We start from the raw sequence: 26,573 nt of genomic DNA, 5'->3' as shown, positions 1-26,573 counted from the left end.
CCCACATTTAACACAATGTAATCCAAAAGTTTGGATTTAGTTAAAATTATTGTTTCTTTAAAAGTCATTAATTTAAAAACAGATATTTGGATGCAATTGCATTCTTTTTAAAATATTGTTCCTGGTTTTAATTTTGAAAATACTGGTAAATTAATAATATTCACAAATATATTTTGTCAGACATTTAATTTAATATAACAACATTGTCTTGAAAAAGTATTAAAAAAATGGGCTTTTGTCAAACAACGCATAAAAAAAGTTTATGCAATGTGTGTAACTTGTCAAGGAATTTTCAGTCTCTGTTTGTGTCATTTAGTTTCATGGTATTTTTCTCTGACAAAGTTCTGTTGACGTAATTTAACATGACTTGGAGACCAAGAGAAACTCTTAATGCAAAACATCTGATGCCCCACTCAAACCATTTCCTTCTTCACTACTAGTGTTCTTTTGCATGTGGATTCAAAATATTCAAATCAGGGACAGAAATTTTGGAGCTAAGTACACATCAAAAATACCTTTATTTCCCTTTCTTGTAGGTGATGTTAACAGCATTAGTGAGAAAACTGAAATTCTGCACCTCAACCCCATTAGCACAGAGTATGTTGGGCAGAAGACAGACCGACAAGTGGACTTCTGTGACCGATCCTGTGAGGAATTAGGAACCATGTTTACGGAGTTGTCTGGCCTACGGATTGTTGTTAACAACCTCCTTGATAACCTACAAAAAGTGGTATGTTCAATATAACTACAGATTAATATGTTTTAATAGTTGCAAATACATGACTACATGACTAATATACATCATATCATTAGTATTTTTTAATATACTGCTCTAGAAGCCTACCTTAAATTGAGTGTAAGCAAAATGTTTTATTTCAGTCTGAAGAGAACCAAGTGTTGTGGGAACTGATTGGGCCTAACAAGACCATGAAGAACCAGTCCATGTGTTGGCAAGATGGACGCCTCTTTTCAGATAACGAAGACTGGATTGTGGACAGCTGCACAAAATGTACCTGTCAGGTAAGACTTTCCCAGTCTTCATATGTAATTACATAAATGGCAGATTTATATACTATACTTTCCAATTATCAGTAAGCAGTATCATTCGATTGCATATGCAGGGTAAATAAGATTGTGCTTTGTATAAAAAAACATGTACACACTTTTTGACCATCTTTCATCATTATCAAAAAGTATACAGGTTGGTGGCAGCCATATCTTGTAACAGTAAGATGTCTGTTTAACCTTTACTGTATAGTGATAATAAGATCCAGACGGTAAGTTAAATTGTTTAAACCAACTTATGTTTATAAACTACAACAGTTGCTAAAATGCTCTGGAAAATATTATATGTGATTTAAATCTGTCTTTGTTAAAAATAAATAACATTTTGGAAATGGAATCTGGGTTGAAACATAACAATTAAAAGTAAAACGGAAACAGATTGTTTTAGATATTTTTTTAGACAACGCAATTGCAGGCTTTAGTATATTGCCTAATCATTAGGACGTTTTAGGACATTTTTGTTGGAAAAAAAAATATTAAACTAGTGCAGGAAAAAAAGAAAAGAGAGCATGAGCTTTCAAAAAAAACTACTTATGTTTGTTCTAAGGCTGCTAGAATAAGAGGAAATGGCAAATGTTTGAAAAAATATACAATGAGGATAGTAAAACGTGATCCTGGTGGAAATTTTAAATATCCAGTGGGCGGCAGTCCCCTTACTGCAAAACGGAGGGGCGGCGGGACAGATAACTCCCTGGTGTCCCCCTTCTCAACCAGCCTATTTAAACTATGACGGCTGTGTTGGCTCAGTACAGACTCCATAGATTGTATTAGAAAGCACTACATCATATCCTGGCACTTATTTACTAGTGAAAGTAAATACACTGCTGGTTTTATCACCATAGCAACCAACTGTTTGGGCTATTCAGTTGGTTGCCGTGGTGTTAATACCACTTTCCAAACTTTGCACCAGAATAATTTTTCATACATAACCTCAAGTTGCCTCTTTTAATGCATGTTGAATTTTGTGTAAGATTTTTTTGTGCAATGCCTAGTAGGCGAAATTATATATTGCCATTGCAGCTGAACTTATATCCTGACTACAGGTCGTGATAATTACTATACTCCTTACACCACAAAGACTATTTTTACATTGCATATTTGTCTGAAAAGTGTTGTGTGTATCGTTGCAGGCCTCTGTCACTCCTTCATTATTTAAAGTGTGGTTACAATTATTTTTATATCCCATGCAGAATTCCAAAACCGTGTGTCATCAGATCACATGCCCAGCTGTGCATTGCGATAGCCCTTCTTTCATTGAGGGAGAGTGTTGTCCAGTCTGCTTTCGTAAGTTTCATTCCCTGCTGTGAACTTTCAAGATTAGCAATTTGAACTATAACACAATTCATTACATAGTCTAGCAAGGGAGGTATTTTTACTGCGTGTGGTCAACATGTGGCTTTTCAGCTCTTACAAGATTACTATTCATTCCACTTCTAATTTAAAGGATCTACTTTGAATGAATTACATGTAATGACATATGAATGTAAAGAGTTTCCAAGATATTTAACAAAACAGTTATTATTCTTTTGTGTATATATTTTTTAAAAAGAACATCAATAATGTATGTAATCTTGGTCTGTGGAGAAATACTAATATCCACATAGTGCTTCCTGGAAGTCATACATGTACAAAGTTGAGCCTAAAATTTCATTCTGAATCTAAGTGGAGCTAGAAAATTACATTGGCTCCTCTAGTAGTTACACCACCTTTACAACTTTACAAATATTTTAGCATAATGTGATTGTAGCTTGTATTCTGAGATATCTAGAATTAAAGAAATGTTGGAAAGGTAGTAAGGAACAATTGCTGTTAGCAGAAAGGACTTATTTAAATGACTTGTGTAAGTATTTATGTGTATAACCTGCTTATAATGTACTTATATTTTATTTATCATTTTTTCTAGCCATGGATAGTGAAGCTGGTTGGTCTCCATGGTCTGAGTGGACAGAATGCTCAGTCACTTGTGGCTCTGGAACTCAGCAGCGTGGAAGATCATGTGATGCCACCAGTAGCACTTGCGCAGGTTCATCAATCCAAACCAGGACATGTAACCTTGGCAAATGTGACCTCCGAAGTAAGTTTAGGGAGAAAACCACACATCCATGACACATCCAAAGTGCTGGAACCTTTATGTAAATTCCAAATTTGCACTGAAATATTTTTTCTTAATTTTTTTGTTCCAACAACTTTGATTCATCTTATACTTAAGTGTGTCTCATATTCCAAAAAATAATAGAATTAAATAAAAAGTTCAGTGGGTCTCTGGTAAAATGTGGATCATGTAATTTAGTAGCAACAAGAGATGTCTTTCACAAGATGCTATATGTTGACTGTGAAAACTGACAAGTGTCTTCACACATTCTTGAGAAATGCTTGGGATATCATCTTTCAAAATGACTCTCTGGCAATTATGTCTTCTTTGCTTAAAGAAGATATATGATTAGGGAAACTAAATCCGAGCATTCATTTTGTAACATGGTAATGAAAATTCAATTTAAAGCATTCTTGCAGGAAGTCTTTAGTCAAGTTGCTGATTTTTCAAGACATCAGGATGCATTTGGACTGTTTCAGGTGTTTACTGGAGCCCCAAGGAACAGTTTGATAGATTAGTATTTTGTTATAAAGTAAAGAATTGCCTCAACTATCCCATGAAATGTTATCATTGTTACATTTTAACAATAGTTTTTTGGTTTTTTTTTTAAAAGTACGTCAGGATGGAGGATGGAGTCATTGGTCTCCCTGGTCTGCTTGTTCTGTCACATGCGGTATTGGTAACATTACTCGCATTCGCTTGTGCAACTCTCCTAAACCACAACTAGGAGGAAAGAACTGCACAGGAGCTGGACGTGAAACCAAACAATGTGAAGGAGTGCCATGTCCAAGTAAGATTCACTACAATATATACCTATATTTATATAGTAAGTATACCAGGAGAGGCAACCGAAGCATTTGATACATTTCTTTCTATTTATTGGCTACCTCTAGCAGCCATAATTGAATCTTGAGATTATGTAAGTAGTTGCTTCTGGGGAGGGCATAAAGTATTAAAGTACTTTTATGTACCTTGATCCTTGGTGAGACTGTTAAATTAACAAAGGGGAGGAAAATTTTATTGAGGAGGGAGAATAATTCCATGAAAAGTAAGTTAAGGTGTCAATAGGTGAGATTCTAGTTTAGATTGATGCACACCATCATGTTGTTTAGTCTACTGAACTTTAACCTATAGGATTAGGGAAACCGGCAAATGTACTTTAACTTAACTGGTTGAATGTACTGTTATCTGATACACTAAAATCTGTTACTATGTGCGTAGGGATAAGACCCATATGGAAATGGTTCATTGACTTTATAACATTCTGTGCTTAGACAAAATGTAACAATACAATTCCTTCTCTTACAGTTAATGGTCAATGGGGTCCTTGGTCTCCGTGGTCCAGTTGTAGTGTCACCTGTGGAGGAGGATTACGAGATAGGTCTCGACTTTGTAATAACCCAAAACCACAGTATGGTGGGAAGAAGTGTACAGGAGATACCAAAGAGAAGGATATATGCAATAAGCAAGACTGCCCTATTGGTAAGTAAATCAGTATTACGTAGGTTTATCTGAGCTCTCATTTTATAAAATTATGTGTTATTTTTTTCAGTGTATTAATAATTTAGCAATTGTCATTGCTAGAAAAATCATGTGAACCTATTTCATAATGCTTTACCTTGTTTCTGTAAAACGCAGCCATATTAAAATAATTTTGGTTTTGTCTGTGATAGAATTCATATTAAGGAAACATTTCAGTGGAGCTGAATTTCATACTCTAATAAAGAAAACATCCCAAACTGGACTACAATTTCCACCTAAAATGTATTTATTGTGCTGGAATTTTTTTTTTAGGTAATTTAGAAAATATTCTTGCGTTTCTGATGCAGACTAGCGTGTCTCTGAAGGACATTCTAATGCCTATATGATTCATTAGAATCTACATTGTGCATTCACACTATGTCCAAACCCCTCAGCAACTTGGCTTGCAGGAGATGTGTTTGGCTGAACACATCTCCCATGTGTCATTGCACACATACTCAATGCTGACCGCTAGCATGGGAATTCCATGGGGTCTAACAACACCACCCCACCCGTGCTTATGCACAGAAAGCACTTCCTTTGAATTCAGTAGGAGCGCTTTCTTGCCATTAAGGGGCTACCTGAAGCAGGGGTGTGGCACACTGCAGCTCTTGGGTGCATCTTCTTCTAAAGGTAAATGGCTTTATTTTTACAGGTAAAAATGCATATTGAAGCATTTACAGAGTATTTTAATATGCATTCTTTATTGGTGAGGCTTCATGGGACTGTGGATTGTTTCCTAAAACTGTGTCTTAGTGACTAAATTACCAGTAACTCAAGTGTGAATTAAGTTCACAGGTTCCACTCAAGTGAAACTCACCACACCTCATTACTTCATTTTCTTGGAGCTGCTAATGCATTTTGTACCGATTTCAGAAGGATCTCGTTCAACAAATAATTCAGACGCACACACATTGTTACTTTTTGTAATATGAGCTAATATTATACAGTTTCATCAAAGAATGCCTTTCTCATATTACAGTGCTTAGCTTAGCAGTATTCTGATGATCATATAAAGCGCATAGAAAGCAGATTCTGTTACCCATGACTCACTCCATTATTGTTAGACATTGTTACAAAATACCTCTGGGGAAATAGGGTCTATATAAAGAGTTTTACTTTCATGGCTAAATACAATACTAGTATGGAGTAAACAGCTAGATTAAATTACATTTGATAAACATACCATGAGGTTTATCTCAGAATCCTTGTATAAATCATAATAGAGGATGTTGTTTTAATGTTGTTTATCTTAGGTAATTTACTGTATCCTTAGTTTTATTTCTTGGCTGATTAGTACTAGAGTTTTATAGATATTTAAACAAAATATTAGGACAATCCGCCAGCAGCTATGATAAAACCACTTTTCAACAGAATATTCTTATACATAACCCCCCAAGGTATCAATAAAAGTCAGTTTGCTCTGCTTTTCACACAATTCTTTTTTTTCATTTTCAAACATGCTTCACCCATTTATACATGTGGCCCACTCATGTTGTTCCATACTCCTCACCTACATAGCATTTTTAAAGAACATTTGTGTATATTATTGTTTGGGTTTTTTACAATGTATTTTCAGCTTGGTTAAACATTAAAAACCCCTACTTCAGGAAACATTATGATTCCTTAATAAGGCACTGGATTCTACCACAAGTAGAAAGCGTTATAGGAACACAAGATTAATTCCCATTACCTATGAGTTAGTCGGTCATCTGTTTAAGTGAAATACTTCCTAGGTTGAAGCGTCATTGTTTTATGAACACAATCTTTTCATTTTGATTATTAGATGGATGTCTGTCCAATCCTTGTTTCCATGGAGCAGAGTGTAATAGCTACCCTGATGGGTCTTGGTCATGTGGTGCATGTCCTGCAGGCTACATTGGTAATGGAACATTTTGTGAGGATCTGGATGAGGTATAACCTTCTGTTTAGCAATATTTGTTGTCTGTTGAATGTGTTTTTCCCCAAATACTCAAGAGTTATTCCTTTCTTACCAGTGTGCATTGGTAACCGATGCCTGCTTCAAAATCGGTGGAGTTCATCGCTGCGTAAATACAGATCCTGGCTTCCACTGTCTTCCATGTCCACCACGGTACAAGGGTAACCAGCCTTTTGGTGTCGGGCTAGAAGTAGCCAAGCAGAAAAAGCAAGTATGTGTAGCTTACAGTACTAATTGAAGAATCTGAAAGCCACATTTCTGTGTAGTACAATTTAAAGCAGGGGTCTCCAAACATTTCAGTACAAGGGCCACATACTAGTATATTTTATACGCTTTTGCAGGCCAAAGAAAAAAAATAGTTTTATAAATGAATGAATAACTTTTTGGGGGTTATTTTTGGGGTAATCAGCATTGCAGGTGTAAAGTGAGAAACACAATGTAGCAAAAAAGCCTATAACATTTTTTAAAAATAAATATCCTAAGAAGATCTTCAATTTTAATTAAAAAGTGCATATGTATGTGTAAGTTTATAGTGTTGGAGTGTCTGTGTGTGTATGTATGTGCAAGGTGTTAGAATATTTGTGTGTGTATATGTAAGTGTAGAGCTGCCCCTGATCATCATTACACCAACCCACATGATAATTCATGTAAGTCATGTCCCCATATTCATACCTCCCACCATCATCAACATGTTCTTCCCCACCATCATTTCCAATCCCTATCATCAACCCATATTGCACCAAAATCATCCTCCTCCATCTCTGTACCCTTTATTATTTCCCCTGCATACCCTTCCCCAGCATGCCCTGATTCGTATTGTTTTTAACTGTCCCTGGCCGAGTGTGTCAGTCTGCCTGCTTTGCGGTCTTGCTCTGCGAGCCTGCCCATGAGCGGCTGCATATGATATGAGAGGCGCCGACTTGCACATATACAGTGGATGGGAGATATCAAATATCAAATATTCATATAGGGGCGGACTCAAGACGGGCCCAAGGGTGAGGCGCACTACCAAGAAATTTCCTGGTATGCCTGTAGGACAGTCTGTCCCTGCTGCCTGAGCAACTTGTTGCGGGCCAGATAAAAACTTGTGGCAGGCCGGATGTGGCTTGTGGGCTGTAGTTTGGAAACCCCTCCTTTACAGAACGATAGCCACAAGATCACAAACTAACTATAAAAAGAAACCATTTTGACAAGCACAGTTAGGGACCACACAAGGGTATGCATGTGTTCTTTGTTTTAAAATAAGGTCATAAGGCCTTCAAGGTAGCTGTCATTGTGTCATTGATTGCTCTAGCAGCCTGAGATGAAATGTTTTCTGCATTTTAAATGAGCAACATCTGTCATCAGACACTGTGAAGACTGACAGGGAGAATGGGGAAAATGGAAAGTTTCTGGTGGAAGAGATTGGAACGTGGTCAGCTAAATAAATGTTGTTTATTTAGTAGTTTCAGCAAATATGTTAAACTCAGATGATTCCTGTATGTATTGTGATGTTTTTGAACATTCCAGATATACAATTCTGCTTTAACACATACTTTTATTTTATCATTGAAGATGAAAGGGACATATTTAATTATATGAATTATCTACTTTCAGGAATGTGAACCTATAAACCCATGCAAAGACAAAACTCACAACTGCCACAAATATGCAGAGTGTATCTACATTGGCCACTTCAGTGACCCATCTTACAAGTGCGAATGTCGAACAGGTTATGCCGGGGATGGTATTATCTGTGGGGAAGACTCAGATTTAGATGGATGGCCAAATAGCGATTTAGTCTGTGCTACTAATGCTACATATCACTGCAGTAAGGTAAATAGATAAAATATAAAAAAAGATAAAAAATAGATAACAATATAATTTTTATTAACTAAGCCTAAAGTGCAACAAATAGTACCAGTAGGTACTTACATCTTTTTATGTCTCTGTCAGGACCTGTTTTTGTTTCATTAAAAAAAATATCTTTTTGTACCTGATAGTGGTGTTTCTAGTTTTGAAGTCCGTAAGCTCTTTAAAAGGGCTGCTTAATTTTTGTATATGGTAGTTCCTTCCTGGTAACAGTGACATACATGATGATCTTGCAGTATGTTATAAAGGGGAGTCTGTTTTATTATCGTGCTTGAATTCTCTTATATGTGAAAGTTAAACTGTTAAATAATAACATGGCTTGAAGTTGCAGAAACTACAAAACATATATATATATATATATATATAGTGTCAGTAAACTATTTGTTGGACTGGGTCCTTTGCTTACTTTCTTCTATTTTTCCCACAGGATAATTGTCCCCTTCTGCCAAACTCAGGACAAGAAGACTTTGACAAGGATGGCATGGGTGATGCTTGTGATAAAGATGATGACAATGATGGAGTGGATGATGAAAAGGTAAGTTGACAATAGACATTTTACTTTGAACACACAGTAATACCTCCAATTACAGTAGGTTAAACTTATATGGAGGATCTCACTTATAGCAGTTTAACTCTGTATGTAGATGTAATGGGCATTTTGGTAATTTTAGTGTTTTCCGTGCTTTTATAATATTTTAGACAGGAAGCCACTGTTTGTCCTTATAGTCTGCATATTTTGTGGCCAGTAACCATGGTTTAAAAACTAGCTGTATTAGGAAATCCCACTTTTATTACCTGCATTCTTTGAAATGAATAGCAAGGCCTTTATGTATCTATGATCTTCTCTTGGTGTGTTATTGTGTATAAAACATGTGTATATAAAAACAGTGCTGACCCTTTTACTTATGCTACAAACTATTTAAGTGAGAGGGAAGACACATTTCAATCTCTTTGCTTCTTCTTGAACTGCAACCTGACACAACTTAATAGAAGACATGACATTTCAAACATGACAAGACTAGACGTTTAGTGAATATCCAATTTCCTGTTCAAAGAAAGTCAGCCCTGTCTCTGTTGATCTTTCTCATTCCCTTTTGATGAAGATTCATCATACTCTATATCCTGTTCATCAGGGCAAGACTGGCGGTTAAAATAGGTCCCGGCACACTAAGGCCAGTGGTCAATAAATGTGAGGCTGCCTCCTGCCAACATGTCTGCCTCATGAAGTGTGTCCACACAGTGGTTAACCAGGGGTCCAGTGGGACATCTCTGCCTGTTGTCACGACCTTCCTCGTGTGGTGTTTAAACCAAATATAAAAATATATCTCACAAAGGTTCGTCTACATTTAACAGATATTTAATAAGAGCCAGAAACACAGTAACATACAATAAATGAGTGACAGCCCAACATACAAAGCAACACTTTCCAAGACTAACCTGCAACCTAAAGGTCCAACATAACCCAGCACACCACCGATTACCCCATCCATGCAGGATGGTGGGCAGAGAGAAACTGAACTAAGATTTTGCATTCAACAGGCATATTGAATCACTGTAGGTGTGCCCTCGTTAACATATCAAAAGACATGTAATACAGGAAGAGTTCAACTGGCTAAAACATTGACCACAATACTTATGTCACCACATTCCCCCACTTTATTTTCTCTTGTGTTGCACATTTTCTAAGTATCCCCCCTCTAATGCAGAAAGCCTAGTGGGAGCGAAAAACCCTTTGGGTAAAAATTCAGCCCACCGTCCCTCCGGAATAAATTCCCTCAGCGACGTAAGTCTTTCTGCAATTGACCTAGGACTGTCACTTTACATTAAAACATGCATATATCAACATATTTACATTACAATCTTAAATACTCCCCCCTACCCAAATGCAAGAAAACCCAGTGGGAGCAAAAAAACCTTATAGGTAAAAATTCAGCCCACCGTCCCTCCGGAATAAATTCCCTCAGCGACATGAGTTTTCCTGCAATGTATTTTACAATACCCGTGACCCACAAATTACAGTACATTTATTATACAAAGCATAGGCATAAATTAAATGAAGTGATGGTAATGAAGTGGTGGTCCAGGATTATAACTGTAAACTCTTTCATGGTTCTATGGATTTAAAAGAATAAAATAAATATTAAAATCAAAAAGTTATATTGTCTTTTTGGCAATCCCTCTTTTGGCCATCAAAATAAACTATTGCCAGAACACATTCTCCTCAGTTTTGCCAGTAACTAATTACTTTATGTTGGGATGAACATGTATTTCAGCATCCCACTCGCCCCCTTTAAAAAAACTTTTAACATTTAACCTAAACCATGATTTTCTTCCCTTTACAATAATACAATTTGATACAGTGTATACTTATCCACTGGTCCATCACCACTGTCTCTTAAGCTCTGAGATGTCCTGTAAGATCAAAAAATAATTGTTGTGGGGTAGGGTGGGGTTGATGGCAGGGTTAGTGTCTAGGTTGAGACCCAAAGAGAAGTTGATCTGCTAGGTTTGTTCTGTGTTGTGGAGATTGTTGTTCAGAATATTCTTCACAACCAGGCAATACTTCGCTCATATAACTTTGTGACCCTGAGCTGAAGGAACAATCAGATAATCCATCATCTAAATCAGATGCAGGCACTGCCAATAATTCTGACTTCTTATGCTCTTCTTCCTCTTTCTTGATCCCCCTTTTTAACTCCCTAGCCTGTTTTCCCAATGTTTCTACACCACCCCTCATTCTCTCAGTTTGTTGTCTTGGTTCCCTATAGTTACTGACCCCTTCTTTCCTCCTCCAATTATTATTTTGCCTTGTGCCATTTCTCTGAGGATTCCCCCATCTCTGATTTCTCCAGTAACCCTCTCTCTCTCTTTTAATTTCCCAGTTATTATCTTGCCAGTAGTAGTTGTACCTTTGTGGCTCATCCCATCTCTGTTTCCCCAAATTATTACCTATCCTTCTGGTATTCCAATTATTACTCCCCCAGTATCTATTGTCTTTCTCTGGCTCCTCCCATCTCAGATTTTTAAACTTATCTTCCTTTTCATTTCTCCTCCAGTTACCAGTCTCCCTGTTTCTTCCATTATTATTACAGTCTCCAAATCTCTGGTTTCTCCAATTATTTCCTTCTTTCCTCCTCCAATTCTGACTAAATCTATGTCTATTTCCCTGAAGCTCCTCCCGTTGCCGATTTCTCCAATTATTCTCCTTGCATTTCATATCTCTAGGTTCTCTTTGAAACCGTCTCACTGCTGAGACAACAAACGCATATTCAGTGTGAAGATGATCAATCCACCACTTGTCTGCTCTAGTTAGCAGCAGTTCTAGGTCTGTGGGCCTTTGGTCAAACAGCCTCACAAACTCCTGACATTCATGGGGTAGAGCATCCAACACTCTGGATATATGTTCTGGTGAACCCAACACCATTGGCTGCTGTGGCTGGCGTAGTGTAGACCAGAATAATATTCGATGAGCTACTTCTCTAGGACCATCTGTTCGTTTCATTGTAATGCCGGCTAATTCTTTCTCTACACTGAGTAAATAGAATTGCTTTGCTGCAATTCTTCCTGCCTGTTTAGACACACTGTCATTAAATCCCAGTAAAATACTAGCTATGGGTCCCATAGCATACTCTAACAGCTCTGTCCATTCCTCTAATTTAAGGCCTCCTTTTCTAGCTTTCTCAGCTCCCCTCTGAAACCAATGTATAAAATTGTTAAAATCATTGGTTGGCATGTTTCCCCACCATTTTTGGAAACTATCCTTCTCAGCCATAGACAAAGGATGTGTCTGAGTAGAAAAACCTATTGGCATTTGTTGCACATTGAAATTTTCTGAGATAATTATTGGGGCTTGTGGAAGATTAAGTTTTGGGCTATTATGTAAATCTTCCCTTGCGTTTTCAGGTTTTATTTTATTTTTATACTCCATTACCATGTTCTGGAGTTCAGTGATTTTAACCAAATATGTATCCCTCTGTTCCTCTATGTCTTTTAATTCCTTTTGTAAGTTATCCACGATAGTGGTGGTCTTTAAGGCAGCTAGCATAATGCAGTCCTTTTTATTTTGTGCTTCCTCCATTTTGCCTGCTAATTCCCTATTCTCTTTTTTTAATTTCTGTACCATGTCTGCCAAACCTCCAATTGTAGACAGTACAGATTGTGCAATTAAACTTTTTCTTTTCTTAGCACTTAGCTTTGCTTTAATAATGTTTGTTAAAACATCCATAAATCCTTCATATTCCCCACAGTTTGAATCTATTGGTTCTGGGAGCATGTATGGACCATTATGCTTTTGAATATAATTTCTAAAATAATTGTGCACTTCTACAGAAAAATAGTTAGCACCTGGGAATGCCATTGTACAGTAAAAAACTGTTAATTCTCAAAAACAAATTCAAATGAAACCTTCTTTAACCCCTTCGCGACCTTTGCCGGTTCAGGACCGTCATGACATGAAGGTCACTAAATGACCTTTGACGGTCCTGAACCGTCAAAAAGTAAAATAAGCTTAGAAAGTGATCAACGATCACTTTCTTCGCTTAAACGGCGTTACTGTAATGCCTCGATGTCGAGGCATTCAGCAAGGCCGAGATCAGCATCAGGGGCCATGTCTGGCCCCTCCCGGAGGCGTCAACAGCCGCCATACATTGTATGGCGGCGGACGCCCGTTTTAAAAGCGTTTAGGAGGCGATCAACGATCGCCTCCTAAACTTAAATGGTGTCGCTGGAATGCCTCGATCAGGAGGCATCCAGCGACACCAAACACTTACCTCTGGGTGGGCTGTGACCGCTCCGGAGAGCGGTCACAGCCGCCGCTGCCGGTGATCTTCGCCATCAAGCAAGATGGCGGCGGCCCGGGAAATAAAACAATAAAGACGAAAAAGTTTGCTAGAGGGTCTCCAGACCCTCTAGAGAACTGGCTCCACTTGCTGGTTGAATACAGGTACTGCATTCAACCATGCAAGTCAATGGAGCCCAGCTTTCTAATCACTATGTGATTAGTAAAATATTCAAAAAAAATAAAAATAAATAAAAAATGGAAAAAAAAATTAAAAAAAAATGTGCTAACATTTAAAAATTATTATGCAGTGATGTCACTAGATGAACCATCCAGTACCAGAAAAATGTGTAAAAAAAAATATAAAAAAAGTATTAAAAAAATAAAATAAAATTAAAAAATAAAGTTTATTATTTTGAGCAAGTGCTAAAATTTCTCAAAAATCTCAACAAAGAGTTAAAAAAAAGCACTTCAAATACCCAAGGGGTGTCTAATATATAAAAAAAATGGCTGATGGGGTAAATTGGAGTGGCCTAGCTCAAAGATAGGGCATAGGTACAGACTGACCAAAATGGAGAAAAAAAGCGCACTTCCCAAATGTGGCATTTTAAATCTGAAACAACCCGACAAACCCATGCATGTCGGGTATCACTGCACTCAGGAGATGTTCCTGAACACACATTGGGGTGTTGTTTGACAGTGGCATATACCAGGACCTGTATATCTATAACTAAAGTACAATTTGTGTGAAAAAAAAATAAAAAAAATTACTATTACAAAGTTTGACAAAGTGTAGTTCTATAATTGGTGCATGGAAAGGGTTAAAATAACAGCATTTGGAATACCCTGGGGTGTCTAGTTTTCAAAAATATATGGTTTGAATGGGTTAAATTGAGTTAACCGGCTTCAAAGATATTCCAAAGAGGAGAGGGAGGCACAATGACCAAATGACCACCTGAATTACGCATGCCCCAAAAGTAGCCTTTTACCAGCCAAACAATCTGACAAACCCATGCATGTGGGGTATCGCTGTACTCAGGAGATGTTGCTGAACACACATTGGGGTGTTGTTTGACAGTGACATATACCAGCACCTGTATATCTATAACTAAAGTACAATTTGTGTGGAAAAAAAAAAAAAAAAATTACTATTACAAAGTTTGACAAAGTGTAGTTGTATAATTGGTGCATGGAAAGGGTTAAAATAACAGCATTTGGAATACCCTGGGGTGTCTAGTTTTCAAAAATATATGGTTTGAATGGGTTAAATTGAGTTAACCGGCTTCAAAGATGTTCCAAAGAGGAGATGGAGGCAGACTGACCAGATTTGTTAAAAAAGATTTGGAAATCATAAAACGCTGCTTGTACTTATTGCCCTATAACTTACAAAAAACAGCAAAAAAACATAAAAACATTGGGTATTTCTAAACTCAGGACAAGTAGTAGAATCTATTTAGCTAGTTTTTTTACTTGCTTTTTTAGGTGAGTAAAAGATTTTTCAAATAAAAGTCATAAAATGTGTTTTTTTTTCAATTTTTCACCATGTTTTTTAAATTTTTTTATAGTAAATAAGATGATACGATCAAAATAATGGTATCTGAAGAAAGCCCATCCTGAAAAAAACAATATATAACTTATGTGGGTACACTAAATGGGTGAGGAGAAAATTACAGCTGAACACAAGCACCACAAAAGTGTCAAAACAGCCTCGGTCCCACAGGGTACAAAACGAAAAATGAGCCCGGTCCTTAAGGGGTTAAATAGTGCAGACAATGGTAACAATGCTTATATGTTAACTAAGGTGAATACAGAAAAGTTCCTTTCCTGAAATGAGAAACAAAGAAAATGGTGAGAAAACCAAACAAAACCCCCCACACACAATTCAATTCACCATGAGGCAAAGGGTTTTTGTATTCAACTAGGCCTCACACATGCACCAGGCCTACCCCACCATCAATGGCAAAGATATTAAAACTGGTGTATAAAGAAAAAAATTACAAATAAAATTGCTACTAAAATTATGCACAAATGTAAGAACGGAATAAGACACCATTTGCAATAAAGATGTTGAAGATATCTCCACAGTGAGGGATAGTGTCTTACTATCACCAGGCCTCATACACAAATCAGGCCAAGATTTCAAACAAACAAAACATCAACAAGATTATGCACAATATATATTAAAATCAGTAATTACACCCCTGTCTTGTGAAAATGCTGCACTGCAGTTGCGCTGTGCACTAAAAATGCGATTTAGTCACTGGCCTCATAAATATCTGCTGTAGAAGTCTGATATTCGTGGTCGCCAAATGTGGTGTTTAAACCAAATATAAAAATATATCTCACAAAGGTTCGTCTACATTTAACAGATATTTAATAAGAGCCAGAAACACAGTAACATACAATAAATGAGTGACAGCCCAACATACAAAGCAACACTTTCCAAGACTAACCTGCAACCTAAAGGTCCAACATAACCCAGCACACCACCGATTACCCCATCCATGCAGGATGGTGGGCAGAGAGAAACTGAACTAAGATTTTGCATTCAACAGGCATATTGAATCACTGTAGGTGTGCCCTCGTTAACATATCAAAAGACATGTAATACAGGAAGAGTTCAACTGGCTAAAACATTGACCACAATACTTATGTCACCACACCTCGTAGTGAAAGTCAACTACGATTCTCAGAGTAATGGTGTTCCTCTGGGGAAAAAGAGTCTCCCAAAGAACATTGCCACCAGTCACCACACAACAGTCAGGATGCAAGAAATCACTTTGGACTGGGCATAGTTTTTGTAGCCACTTTACCAGGGGAGAGTAAATTTGCTTAGGATTAGGATTAGGGAACTAACACTTCAACGTAGACTACACAGTAAGGCATTCTTAATATACATACAAATGGAAACAAGAGGGTGAAAATACAAAATATCACAATTTAACCCCTGTAAATCAACATAAAATTTCAGTCCCAAGAATTTCCTTAAAGTAGGGCTGCAGCATCCGTTACACTCATTGAAACACACCTGACTCATATAGCAATTTATATAAGAAATAGGCTCACAAAATATTCTTGTTGTTTAAAAAGAAAACGGCCCCTTGTTTTCGATCCATGTTATGTTTTCCGGGGTTATAATACATTTTCCTTCAAATTAAAAAGCATAAGAATTATATTATGTTACACTCAGATTACTTTATTATATATTTTGTAAAACTCACAATATAAATTCCCTAGAAACATATTGTACGCAAATACAAGGGATATTACAGATGAGAATGTTATAAGCCATGATGTGAAAATTTAGATGAGAACTTAGTGAACCCATCTGGTAAAAATCAAGCCGTATATGAAAGATCCCTGTAAAGGCTGTATTTCTGCCCAGTGATTGCTTCATTCTATAGGGATATAAGTATCAACATAGTGCCAGAATAAACATATTTAGTTGCTGTCAGTTTTTAGCCTGATTTAGCTTGAGATTTTAGCTGGGGCAGAGTGAAATAAAAATATATTATTCTTTAAATTGTCCAGCTCAATTTTGGGGAAGTTATATTACAAACAGGACCCTTGGACAATAAAGTTACTTTCGCTATATTATTGTGTATTTACAGTGTACCAAAATGTGGGAAATGTTATTTCTAGTTTGTTGTATAAACACCAAGGTGTTCTTTGGCAAACTCTTCCTGTTACCTAAATGGTCATTGAGCCTTATGACAAAGATGGTTATTTAACATAAGCATGGACTTCTTGTGCAATAAATATACAACAATGTAGACAAATTCTTTATACCACCTATTTGTCAGTAATTATGTCTAAGAGTAGCATGTAAATCCATTTGAGATATTTGGGGTTTATGCCTGAATATGTATATCCACCTAACTTTCAATGTCTGACTGTTGGTCTTAAGAAAACATTTGTCAAATCAAAGTAGTGCAATGTAAAGATAATTCTTCTACAATGTAATCCTCCTGCACATGGGAAATTTGAAGCAATTACTTTTAATTCACCTCTATGCATTCTTTTTCTTCTGGCAAGGTCATATTTCTATGACTTAACCATTTTAGTACCAGCAATGGTACGCTTACCCAGATGTACTGAAAAGGCTATATAACAGGGAGAAGGCTTCTTCATTGGCCCTTGAAAAGACGTGAACAAATGTTCTAAAGCTATCCTTAATCTAGGGAAAAACCAAGGACTGATTAAGTCTTTGCATCAGGCTTAATGGTTCTTATCTGCCGTTAACTTCTATGTTTCTATTGCTGGGGTTTTCAGTATCAGATGTCCTCAGTGCAGGCAGTTTAGTTAATTGCACCAGTGGCAGTAAAGGAGAAACAAGGAGATTTCTGCAGATATCCGGAAAACCAGCACTGATAGGGGGCCTTGAGGACCAAACTTCTAGACCACTAGAAGCTGAGCTACTTTCCACAGCTTGACTCTGCAGCTGAACTTGTGAACTTGCAGCGAACCTGGTCACGATTAGTTTCTCTAGTACAGTTGAACGAGCAGCCTTAAATGAACATTCCACTAAACCCAACACAATCATGACAAATTCCAATGTAGAGGCAATCAGAACTTGACCTGTACCCCTTCAATACTTTGTTTAAAATGTAAACAAAACTGTCTCTTCACTATAATATAGGAACTAATAATCACTAAATAGTTAATAGTATACAAAAAGGCACAGAATGTAGATTATCGTAACTTCCCAGCAAGCAGAAGGTTGTTTGGGGTTTTTTTGAAAAATGCTTACTGGTTTTACATATTTTGGATATTTACTGTAAGATAAATACACCCACGACAACAAGCTCAAACATAAACCTCATCTCCTCCTTACTTATCAAGTCACGCTCACTTCAAACCCCTCTAGCCAGATCTAATAAACCATAAGACTGATCAATATCATTTAGAATCATTGTGTCTGAAACGACAGAAATTGGTTAAATCCTTTACATCTTATTGTCATGGCAGGTAAACGTCTCGAGAAAATTCAGCCAGTCTCTAAGTTTTGTGGACATAAAAACAATTTAAAATTGCAGATCATTTCATATTTTTTTTTCTCACATGTTCTTTCGTCATAGTATAAATGCATGCTATAGGGGTCGGAGAAATCGACAAAAAACTGCACTTCCTGCCTCCTGCAGGATTTTCTCGAACTCACAACAGTCAGTTTGGTGGAATTTCGCTTATTAACATTTTATGGGAATTTTCCATAAAAAACATACCATTTCCAGTACAGATACCAAAATTAGTCCAGAGAGAATATGGAAGTTCCCACCCTTCTCTAATTATCTATTTCCTTCAGAGTCTGGCTCTGTGATGGTCATTTTTACTAACAGACTAGACAACACTGAAAAAATTACTGATCGTTTTTGGAAACCTCTAGATTTTGTGGCATTTACCAACACAAGGTTTGCCCAAAGGAACCTGGGAGAAAAACTTAAATCTTTCACAAATAACTTGACAGTCAGTTTGACTTGGTAGGATCTTTCAAAAGTTGTCTTGATTGCCATCATTTTTAGTTGGCAAGCAAATGTCTTCGTTTTTCAAGAAGAGACTAGGCATGCACATACAAGGAACTTCAGAGTTGATTATCTGACTCCTATTAAACCTGCTTTACTTTAGTTTAGCTTCAGAAAAAATACTTGATACTTCGTGGATGGAGTATCATCTATTAAAATATTTTAGCATTACTAAGTTCAATTGCAATTTGTTTGCGTTGTGAACTGTTCTATTATCGTACAGGTGGACATGTTTTCATTTTCTTCAGTTACTTCTAATTTATGTAATACAAGGTAATGCCTTAGGACATCTGCCACCAGTTCGTTTTCAATGTCATCGCACTGCTCCAGAGAGATTTAGACTAAAAGCTTGCTCATAGTGTTTTCAAAATGTAATGTATTGGTTTCTCTCTGCCTGTCAAAAGAGTTTTGCGATAACATTTTATTTGTAAATCTAAAGATTTAGATATATGTGTCATTATTAGGGGGAGGTAAGGGACTGAAGTTCCAAGTTTATCATAAAAAAGCTTGGATTATAGGAAGCACAGAGGCACATCAGGCAGTGTATATGATGGTTGGTGTGTAGAATATATGAGCATTATGACTATATTATCTGAATAAATAAAACATAATCTTTATAGATTAAAATCTTGATAACAATGAACATGATGTTTAGAAACATCTTAGTGAGGCGAATAGGAAAACCGACTGGCCAGATTAATGGAATGCATTACTTGACTTCTTTAGTGTCCTACGAATATATACCGAAATGTTGAAATACATATTCTAACAATGTTTTTGTCTCTAGGGGCTTGGTGTAAGGTATAAAAAATCATTGGGTGGTTTGTTGAACATATACCATCTTCTTTTGCAGGATAATTGTGCTCTGTTGTACAACCCCCGTCAGTTTGACTACGACAAGGATGAGGTTGGTGATCGCTGTGACAATTGTCCTTATGTGCACAACCCTGCTCAGATCGACACAGATAACAATGGAGAGGGTGATGCTTGCTCGGTGGATATTGATGGCGATGGTATGTTGTTGCAATATACACTGTAATAAGGGTGACATTTTTAATGACCCATATTTTATTTTTTTGTAATTGCGCATAAAGCATAAGATTGTTTTTAAATGTATTATTTGTTTTTGTTTGAAAGTATCTTGTATGTAAATTACTAGTAGCTTTAAAATGATTGTGTAGTGGACTTTAATAGTATAATAATCTGAATATAGGTTTCCCTTAGTTATATGCCTTCCAATTTTGGAATTTGGGACATTGCATTGGGAATAAAAAATATGATTTACGATAAATATTAAAAGTTTTCACGGGGCACACATATTTAGGACAATACTGTGTTGTGCATGTTATTTTATACGAGTACATGAAAAAAAATTGTTGTTTCCTCCAAAAGTAACTATAGACTATTATTGATTTGCTATATCTCACATATCTTTATCTTTAGACGTCTTAAATGAGCGGGATAATTGCCCATATGTGTACAATACCGATCAGACTGATACAGATAAGGATGGAGTTGGTGATCAGTGTGATAACTGCCCATTAATGCACAATCCAGATCAGGTATAGTATGCTCTGAAAAAAAGTCTAATCAATGAAAGCACAAGTAATGTTACTCCTTAAACAGCAACTGATTTAAAAAAAAGTCTTTCTTAAAATAACCATGGTGTGTCTTGCACACTGAGTTAATGGGCTAATTAGAAGTTTGACAGTCTCTAGGCTTAAATGCAGCGCTCGATAATTTTGTTTTCTGTTTAACCAAGACATTAGCTGTGGAATGTAGAATTACACACAAGTGTACCTTCAAGCTGAATAGCGAAAGTCAATGGCAGTCGTTCACAGCCTAAGGGCTTTGTTTGGACAAGGCAGTTCAATGTGAAATTCAGAATCTCGCAGTTCACCGTAAGAATGCCTCGCATACAAACTCAGCCATGTGTAAATTACAAATACCCATTGTCCATGAAAACACTCTGAAACTTTTTTATGCAGTTAGCGAAGATAATGTTGCTGACAATACTGAGCGTTTGGTAACAAGTTGAGTAACAATGTCCCCTTGTACTTAAAATTCTAAACTTAAAACCTGTCTTCAAGAGTCATATTTTGATTGATCACTTTCAAACTATATTCTGTAAAAACCTGAATGTTAAAGTGATGAGTGTATAAAATATTTTGAGATGTTTTGTGAATTTGAAGATTACTCAATCTCTCTTCGTGTTCATGAACATGTTACCACAGAGAAAATGCACCAAGTATAGCTAACAAGATAATTGTAGTGTTTTGCATGACACCTGTTGTGTACGCAGCTGCCCTATTGTGCTTCACAACCATTTATTGCTGTTTACTTTTAGGCCGATGTGGATAATGACCTTGTTGGAGATCAGTGTGACAACAACCAAGATATTGATGATGATGGACACCAGAACAATTTAGATAACTGTCCCTATATTCCCAATGCTAATCAGGCTGATCATGATAAGGATGGGAGAGGGGATGCTTGTGATTCAGATGATGACAACGATGGTGTTCCTGATGACAGAGACAACTGTAGACTGGTTCATAACCCAGATCAAAAGGATTCCAATGGTAAGAAACATTCTAGAGTGTTTTATATTCATTTCTTAGGAATGTTACAGTGCTGTTTAAGATATAACTTTTATACATCAGGCAAAACGGACAAACAAGGTGGGCCAAATAGTTCTTATCTGCTTTCAAATTCTATGTTTCCATGCTTTTGTATGCTGAACAAAAATTGGGTAAGATTTTCTGGAAATATTGAATAAACATTTTTAAAAAGGTCAGAAGCTTGTATCTGTTACAAGTAAATACACACTCTAAAGAATACACAGTATAAACATTAAATACGGGGATCCGACTGGCACCATTTTACTGAACAAACAGTGCAGTGTAATTTCATAACTTAAAGAAGATACAAGTGTAGCTTGTCCAAAGAAAAGCTCTCACCTTTTTGGATTCTCTTGGGAATCAGCTACCAGTCACTAATGTATGTTTTTAAATAATAGAGATTGTGCATAACATAATGTCTCTCTGATAAAATTCCTTTTTGAAATTTTTACTGAATTTTACAGGTGATAGCACACTGTTATTGATCTTTTCCGTTTGCGTAATAAAAAATATGTTTCTATATATTAATATTTTATTTTTTGACCACATTGTGTTTATACTTATCCAAAGTTAAAACAGAGCTGAGAAAAGCACTGGGAAAAAATGTATGCTGATAAGCGCATGGTTATTCTTACAGAGCAGATGGCACAGTGTGTAGGATGTGGACACTCGCTGCTTCTGAAGTATTAAGCAATTAGGTAGATAGCACTGATTCAAGATTCCATGCCTGTATTAGAGCAGTTGGTAGTGTGGTCTAATAAAATAAATGGTCTGCTATTGATATGTCAATTTTGTGTTGTAGAGTTACGTTCCCTTTCTTGTTGCGTTTTTTTTTATAAAAAGTGGGGTTTTTTTCACGCTCATATGGCCCAAAGCTTTTTTTGTGATTTACTGTATCTTTTTCTGGATAGAAAGGCTACAAGAGTATGTGTTTGATATTAAATATCAGTCATGGAATGTTGCTGCAGGCAGTCTTGTCAAGATAAAAGCTCTAAGCCGGTCACAGCTAAATAACATACCTTGTTGCATGCCATAATATAATGAATCAAGAACGTCTGACTTTACCAGGTATCACCAGCAACATTACTAGGACAGAGGCCCAGAGATATATACTGCTCTGTTGTGATAGATGTGACCACAACTGTCATACAAAATGAATCACAGTGAACAGTTTGTGTGCTATGAGTTGCATATTGACTGATAGGGTGGTGGGCGGAAAAATGCATAATTTCATGTGCAAGCAGCAACCTATTCAACTCCAAGGCGGAGAAGGCTGTGTAGTACATGTATGATAAAAATATTCTGCTAACAACGCTTTGATTTCTTTTTAGGGGATGGCCGGGGAGATGCCTGCAAGGATGACTTTGATAATGACAGCGTACCTGACATAATTGATGTCTGCCCAGAGAACAGTGAAATTAGCGAGACTGATTTTAGGAAATTCCAGATGGTTCCATTAGATCCAAAGGGAACAGCTCAAATTGATCCCAACTGGGTCATTCGCCATCAGGGCAAGGAGCTGGTACAGACTGCAAACTCAGATCCTGGCATTGCAGTGGGTAGGTGCATTTGATGTTTAGCAAAAAAAAAATCAATAATTGTTCTATTTTTATAAGAACGCTCCTCAAAATATCTAAATAATGTAATGATTTAAATGATAAATCTTTACTATTTAACGTATAGGCCACAAAATAAGAAAATAATAGAAAATACAGCTTATATTTGCGTTATTGATTATAATATTTCCGCACATTAAACTGTGCCTATTTTTTTCCACTGATGCACAGGCTTTGATGAATTCAGTGCAGTTGACTTCAGTGGCACGTTTTACGTCAACACCGATCGTGATGATGATTACGCAGGATTTGTGTTTGGCTATCAATCCAGCAGCAGATTCTACGTTCTCATGTGGAAACAGACCACCCAGACGTATTGGGAAGACAAGCCTTCTAGAGCTTATGGATATTCTGGTGTGTCTCTAAAAGTTGTCAACTCAACAACAGGCACTGGGGAACACTTGAGAAATGCTCTTTGGCACACTGGAAACACACAGGGAGAGGTATGAAGCAAGCTTAACTTTAATTTCAGCAATTTTAACTTCTATGAAATTCATTTCTATAAAACATTGTTGCTTTTTAAAGGTTATGCAAAACAGTGATAATGCACTTTGAAGATATATCAAAGTTCGGTTCCCTTACAAGCTGTTTATTTAATTTGCGACTCTTGCTTTATCTTCAGACACGTATGCTAGCGGAACCCAGCTGTGTTTTCAGTCTCCATTCAGAGATTGAGAAATAGAACTAGCGTGTTTATATATATATATATATATATATATATATATATATATATATATATATATATATATATATAGAATGTTTACATTCCAACATGTTGCAAGAAAGAAATAGGTTGACCTTAATATGTTGTTAAATGCTTTTTGTTATTTTATATGACTATTTATCTATGACATATAAAGAAGTGTTCTGTTTTTTTTTCCCCCTTAGGTAAGAACCTTGTGGCATGACCCCAAAAACATTGGCTGGAAGGACTACACAGCTTACAGATGGCATCTAACCCACAGGCCTAGGACTGGCTTTATTAGGTATGTTAACCATCAGGAGAGAACATTGTCAGCACGCAACATGCCAGTGTTTTTTTATCCTTAAAGGCACTCCTTCAAGTCCCTTTTTGAATTTACTATTTTTGTTACTACACAATTAGAAGCATTATTCCTAATGCTACGCCAGAAATAATGTATTTATGATGTAAAACTGTGCCTGGGATATAGTTCTAGCTGGGAACACTTAATTGTCAAGTGACAATACAGCTATTATATAGACTGTTTCCACAGAAACTGAAACGGCTTCTTAAAGGTCTGTGTTGTTTTTATAGGAATGAATACAATGTAGTAATGTTTTCTTTATAAGATATTGATAAAGATTTCTTTAACACATTTCTACTGTCAAAATACATCTATTTTTGGTGGCTATTTTGTTCATTATTCAAGTATTAGATATAAGGTAACAAAGTACATTGGTAACAAACAACAAAAAAATAGTGGTATTTGTAATCATTGCACCTTTCTGGAGTATTAACGCTTAGATTAATTAAGGGGTGGGTTTGGTGGAAAAAGTTAAAACCTGGTCTAGTTAATGGATGACATACTAGAGTGTGAGATGTAGTTTCAAGAATTCCATTTGGCGGCAGGTTTAATAATCTCAAAAACAATATTTTAGTACTTTAAGGAGCTCTACTGGAGGTTTTTAAATGATAGATCTGGCCCAACAAAGAGAAGCTTTCATGGGAGGGCTTGCACATTTCTTGGTCACCAGCCAATAAATCAGTAACATCAGGCAGCTGTTACAGCTTGTGGTTTTGGGGGGTTTAAAGTTTTTTTGATATATGTATGCTTAAAGTGACTGTTTTGCCTTACAGGGTAGTTGTGTATGAGGGAAAACAGATAATGGCAGACTCTGGGCCACTATACGACAAGACATATGCAGGTGGAAGGCTGGGACTCTTTGTGTTTTCTCAAGAAATGGTTTTCTTTTCTGATCTTAAATATGAATGTAAAGGTTAGTACTCTACTTATGTTTGAAAATGTACACAATTAAAAGGAAGCATTGAAATGCTGATTACCCTGGTTTACTGTTGTACAGTGTTGAAATGGTCTTGGAACCAATTTGTTTTTGTATTTTTAGTTTCATAAATAAAATTGTAAAATGAAACTGTTTTTAAAGAAAAAATTAGCTATGTCATATACAAATGGGCTATAATACCATAATAAAAAAAAAAACATACAAAGGAAATATTTTTACTGATCAGTACAAATTTAGTGTACACTTGGTATAAAGAACTTGTGACTGGATAAAAAAGTAGAATTCAATGTGGAAGGGCAGAATTCACTATTAAATAAGGTTTATAAAAAGGGAATGTGGAAGAAGTGCAGACGTGGAGAGCCTGAGAAAATAAGTAGTGTTTCCATGGAAATGCTGCTGGCCAGAGTTTAATACTTGTCTCTGATCCCACAAGAACTTTTTGATTGAAGCGAGCCTGTTCTTTATGAGTCCTCATTAATAACTCCATATGTTTATACAGTGCATTAAGTCATCTTTCTGTGTGCATCCAAAAAGTAATTCTTTTTATAATGTAACTGTATGGAATCTCTGGAGGATTTAGTCTCTCAACATCTGCTGAGTTTTTAGCATAATCAGCATAAAAATGCATTGGAGTACATTTGCTTCAAATATACAAAAAACTATAACTATTATGCATTATACAAAAAATATAATGATTGTGTGTTATTAATTATAATCTTAATCTACAATATAAAAATAAAAAACCCTCCTGCTTCATCTAACACCCCACTCTCCATCGACACTGAAGGGATAAAATAAAATAAACAGTATAGACATAAACTCTGCTTGCAGTTTTATGCAAAAGTTCCCAATCATTATTAAATTGTTATTAATTATTAAATAATTATTAAGTGAAAATCATGCATGTTATCCTTTACTTATACGACAGAGGGAATTTGTGTTTAGGTGTTTGCAGAAATACCAATTCATTTTTTTAGAATAAAAAAATCCCCGCTGAAAATAAATAAGGTCTTTTCCTTAATCCATCAGCCTGCTGATCCCTTGGGGGAATGGGTATATAATATAATGGGTGTACAGATATCCTTTGCAATACTGTTAGTACTTGGTGGTATCAAAACCAGGTTATACACTATGCTCCATAGAAGCCGAACAAGAGCATTGCTTAACGACCCCCTTTTGTTATAACACTGAATAATTAAAAAGTATATATAAATCACATACATAATAGAAAAGCATTGTTTAGGTTATTTTTATTTTGTAACAAGAGACCAAGTGGAAAAATGGAAAGGTGTCCTTGTAATGGTGTATTTATATTGCATTCTGCTGGTATGTACTATTTGAATTCCAGCTTCACATTCTGGAAAATTTTATATTTTGCAGATTTCTAAGATTCATGGTGAACTGAGCATGCTGTGCGACCAAGACACCTCAGCTCACCCCAATACACCTCCAAATGTAATTAAGTTTACCTCTGGGCAACAGGGATGGGCTATTGTTTAAGAACATTTTGAACACAAAAAGAAGAGGAACAAAGGGTGAACATCAGACTCATGAGAGAAGAGGAACAAAAATGACATCTTATACATTTC

General features: G+C 36.2%; 1 protein-coding gene across 1 annotated transcript in view; it reads left to right on the top strand.

Moving 5' to 3' along the window:
- Nucleotides 1-24,965, top strand: part of LOC149275601 (thrombospondin-2-like) — a 32,712-nt gene extending 7,747 nt beyond the window's left edge. The window contains exons 4-20 of the mRNA XM_089504537.1: nt 537-730; nt 880-1,020; nt 2,256-2,349; nt 2,969-3,139; nt 3,771-3,947; nt 4,466-4,639; nt 6,465-6,592; nt 6,676-6,828; nt 8,214-8,432; nt 8,896-9,003; nt 19,618-19,777; nt 20,208-20,326; nt 21,112-21,346; nt 22,717-22,944; nt 23,173-23,444; nt 23,890-23,987; nt 24,821-24,965. Coding sequence (XP_089360663.1) covers nt 537-730; nt 880-1,020; nt 2,256-2,349; nt 2,969-3,139; nt 3,771-3,947; nt 4,466-4,639; nt 6,465-6,592; nt 6,676-6,828; nt 8,214-8,432; nt 8,896-9,003; nt 19,618-19,777; nt 20,208-20,326; nt 21,112-21,346; nt 22,717-22,944; nt 23,173-23,444; nt 23,890-23,987; nt 24,821-24,965 — 2,816 coding nt within the window. The remainder of the gene's footprint in view (nt 1-536; nt 731-879; nt 1,021-2,255; nt 2,350-2,968; nt 3,140-3,770; nt 3,948-4,465; nt 4,640-6,464; nt 6,593-6,675; nt 6,829-8,213; nt 8,433-8,895; nt 9,004-19,617; nt 19,778-20,207; nt 20,327-21,111; nt 21,347-22,716; nt 22,945-23,172; nt 23,445-23,889; nt 23,988-24,820) is intronic.
- Nucleotides 24,966-26,573: the final 1,608 nt, after the last annotated feature.

The sequence above is a fragment of the Sceloporus occidentalis genome, unplaced genomic scaffold (assembly GCF_023333645.1).
Source record: "Sceloporus occidentalis isolate IW3139 unplaced genomic scaffold, rSceOcc1.0.p SCAF_277, whole genome shotgun sequence".
NCBI lineage: Eukaryota > Metazoa > Chordata > Lepidosauria > Squamata > Phrynosomatidae > Sceloporus > Sceloporus occidentalis.
Note: the sequence above shows the minus strand (reverse complement) of the source record. Positions and strands in the feature narration are given on the sequence as shown.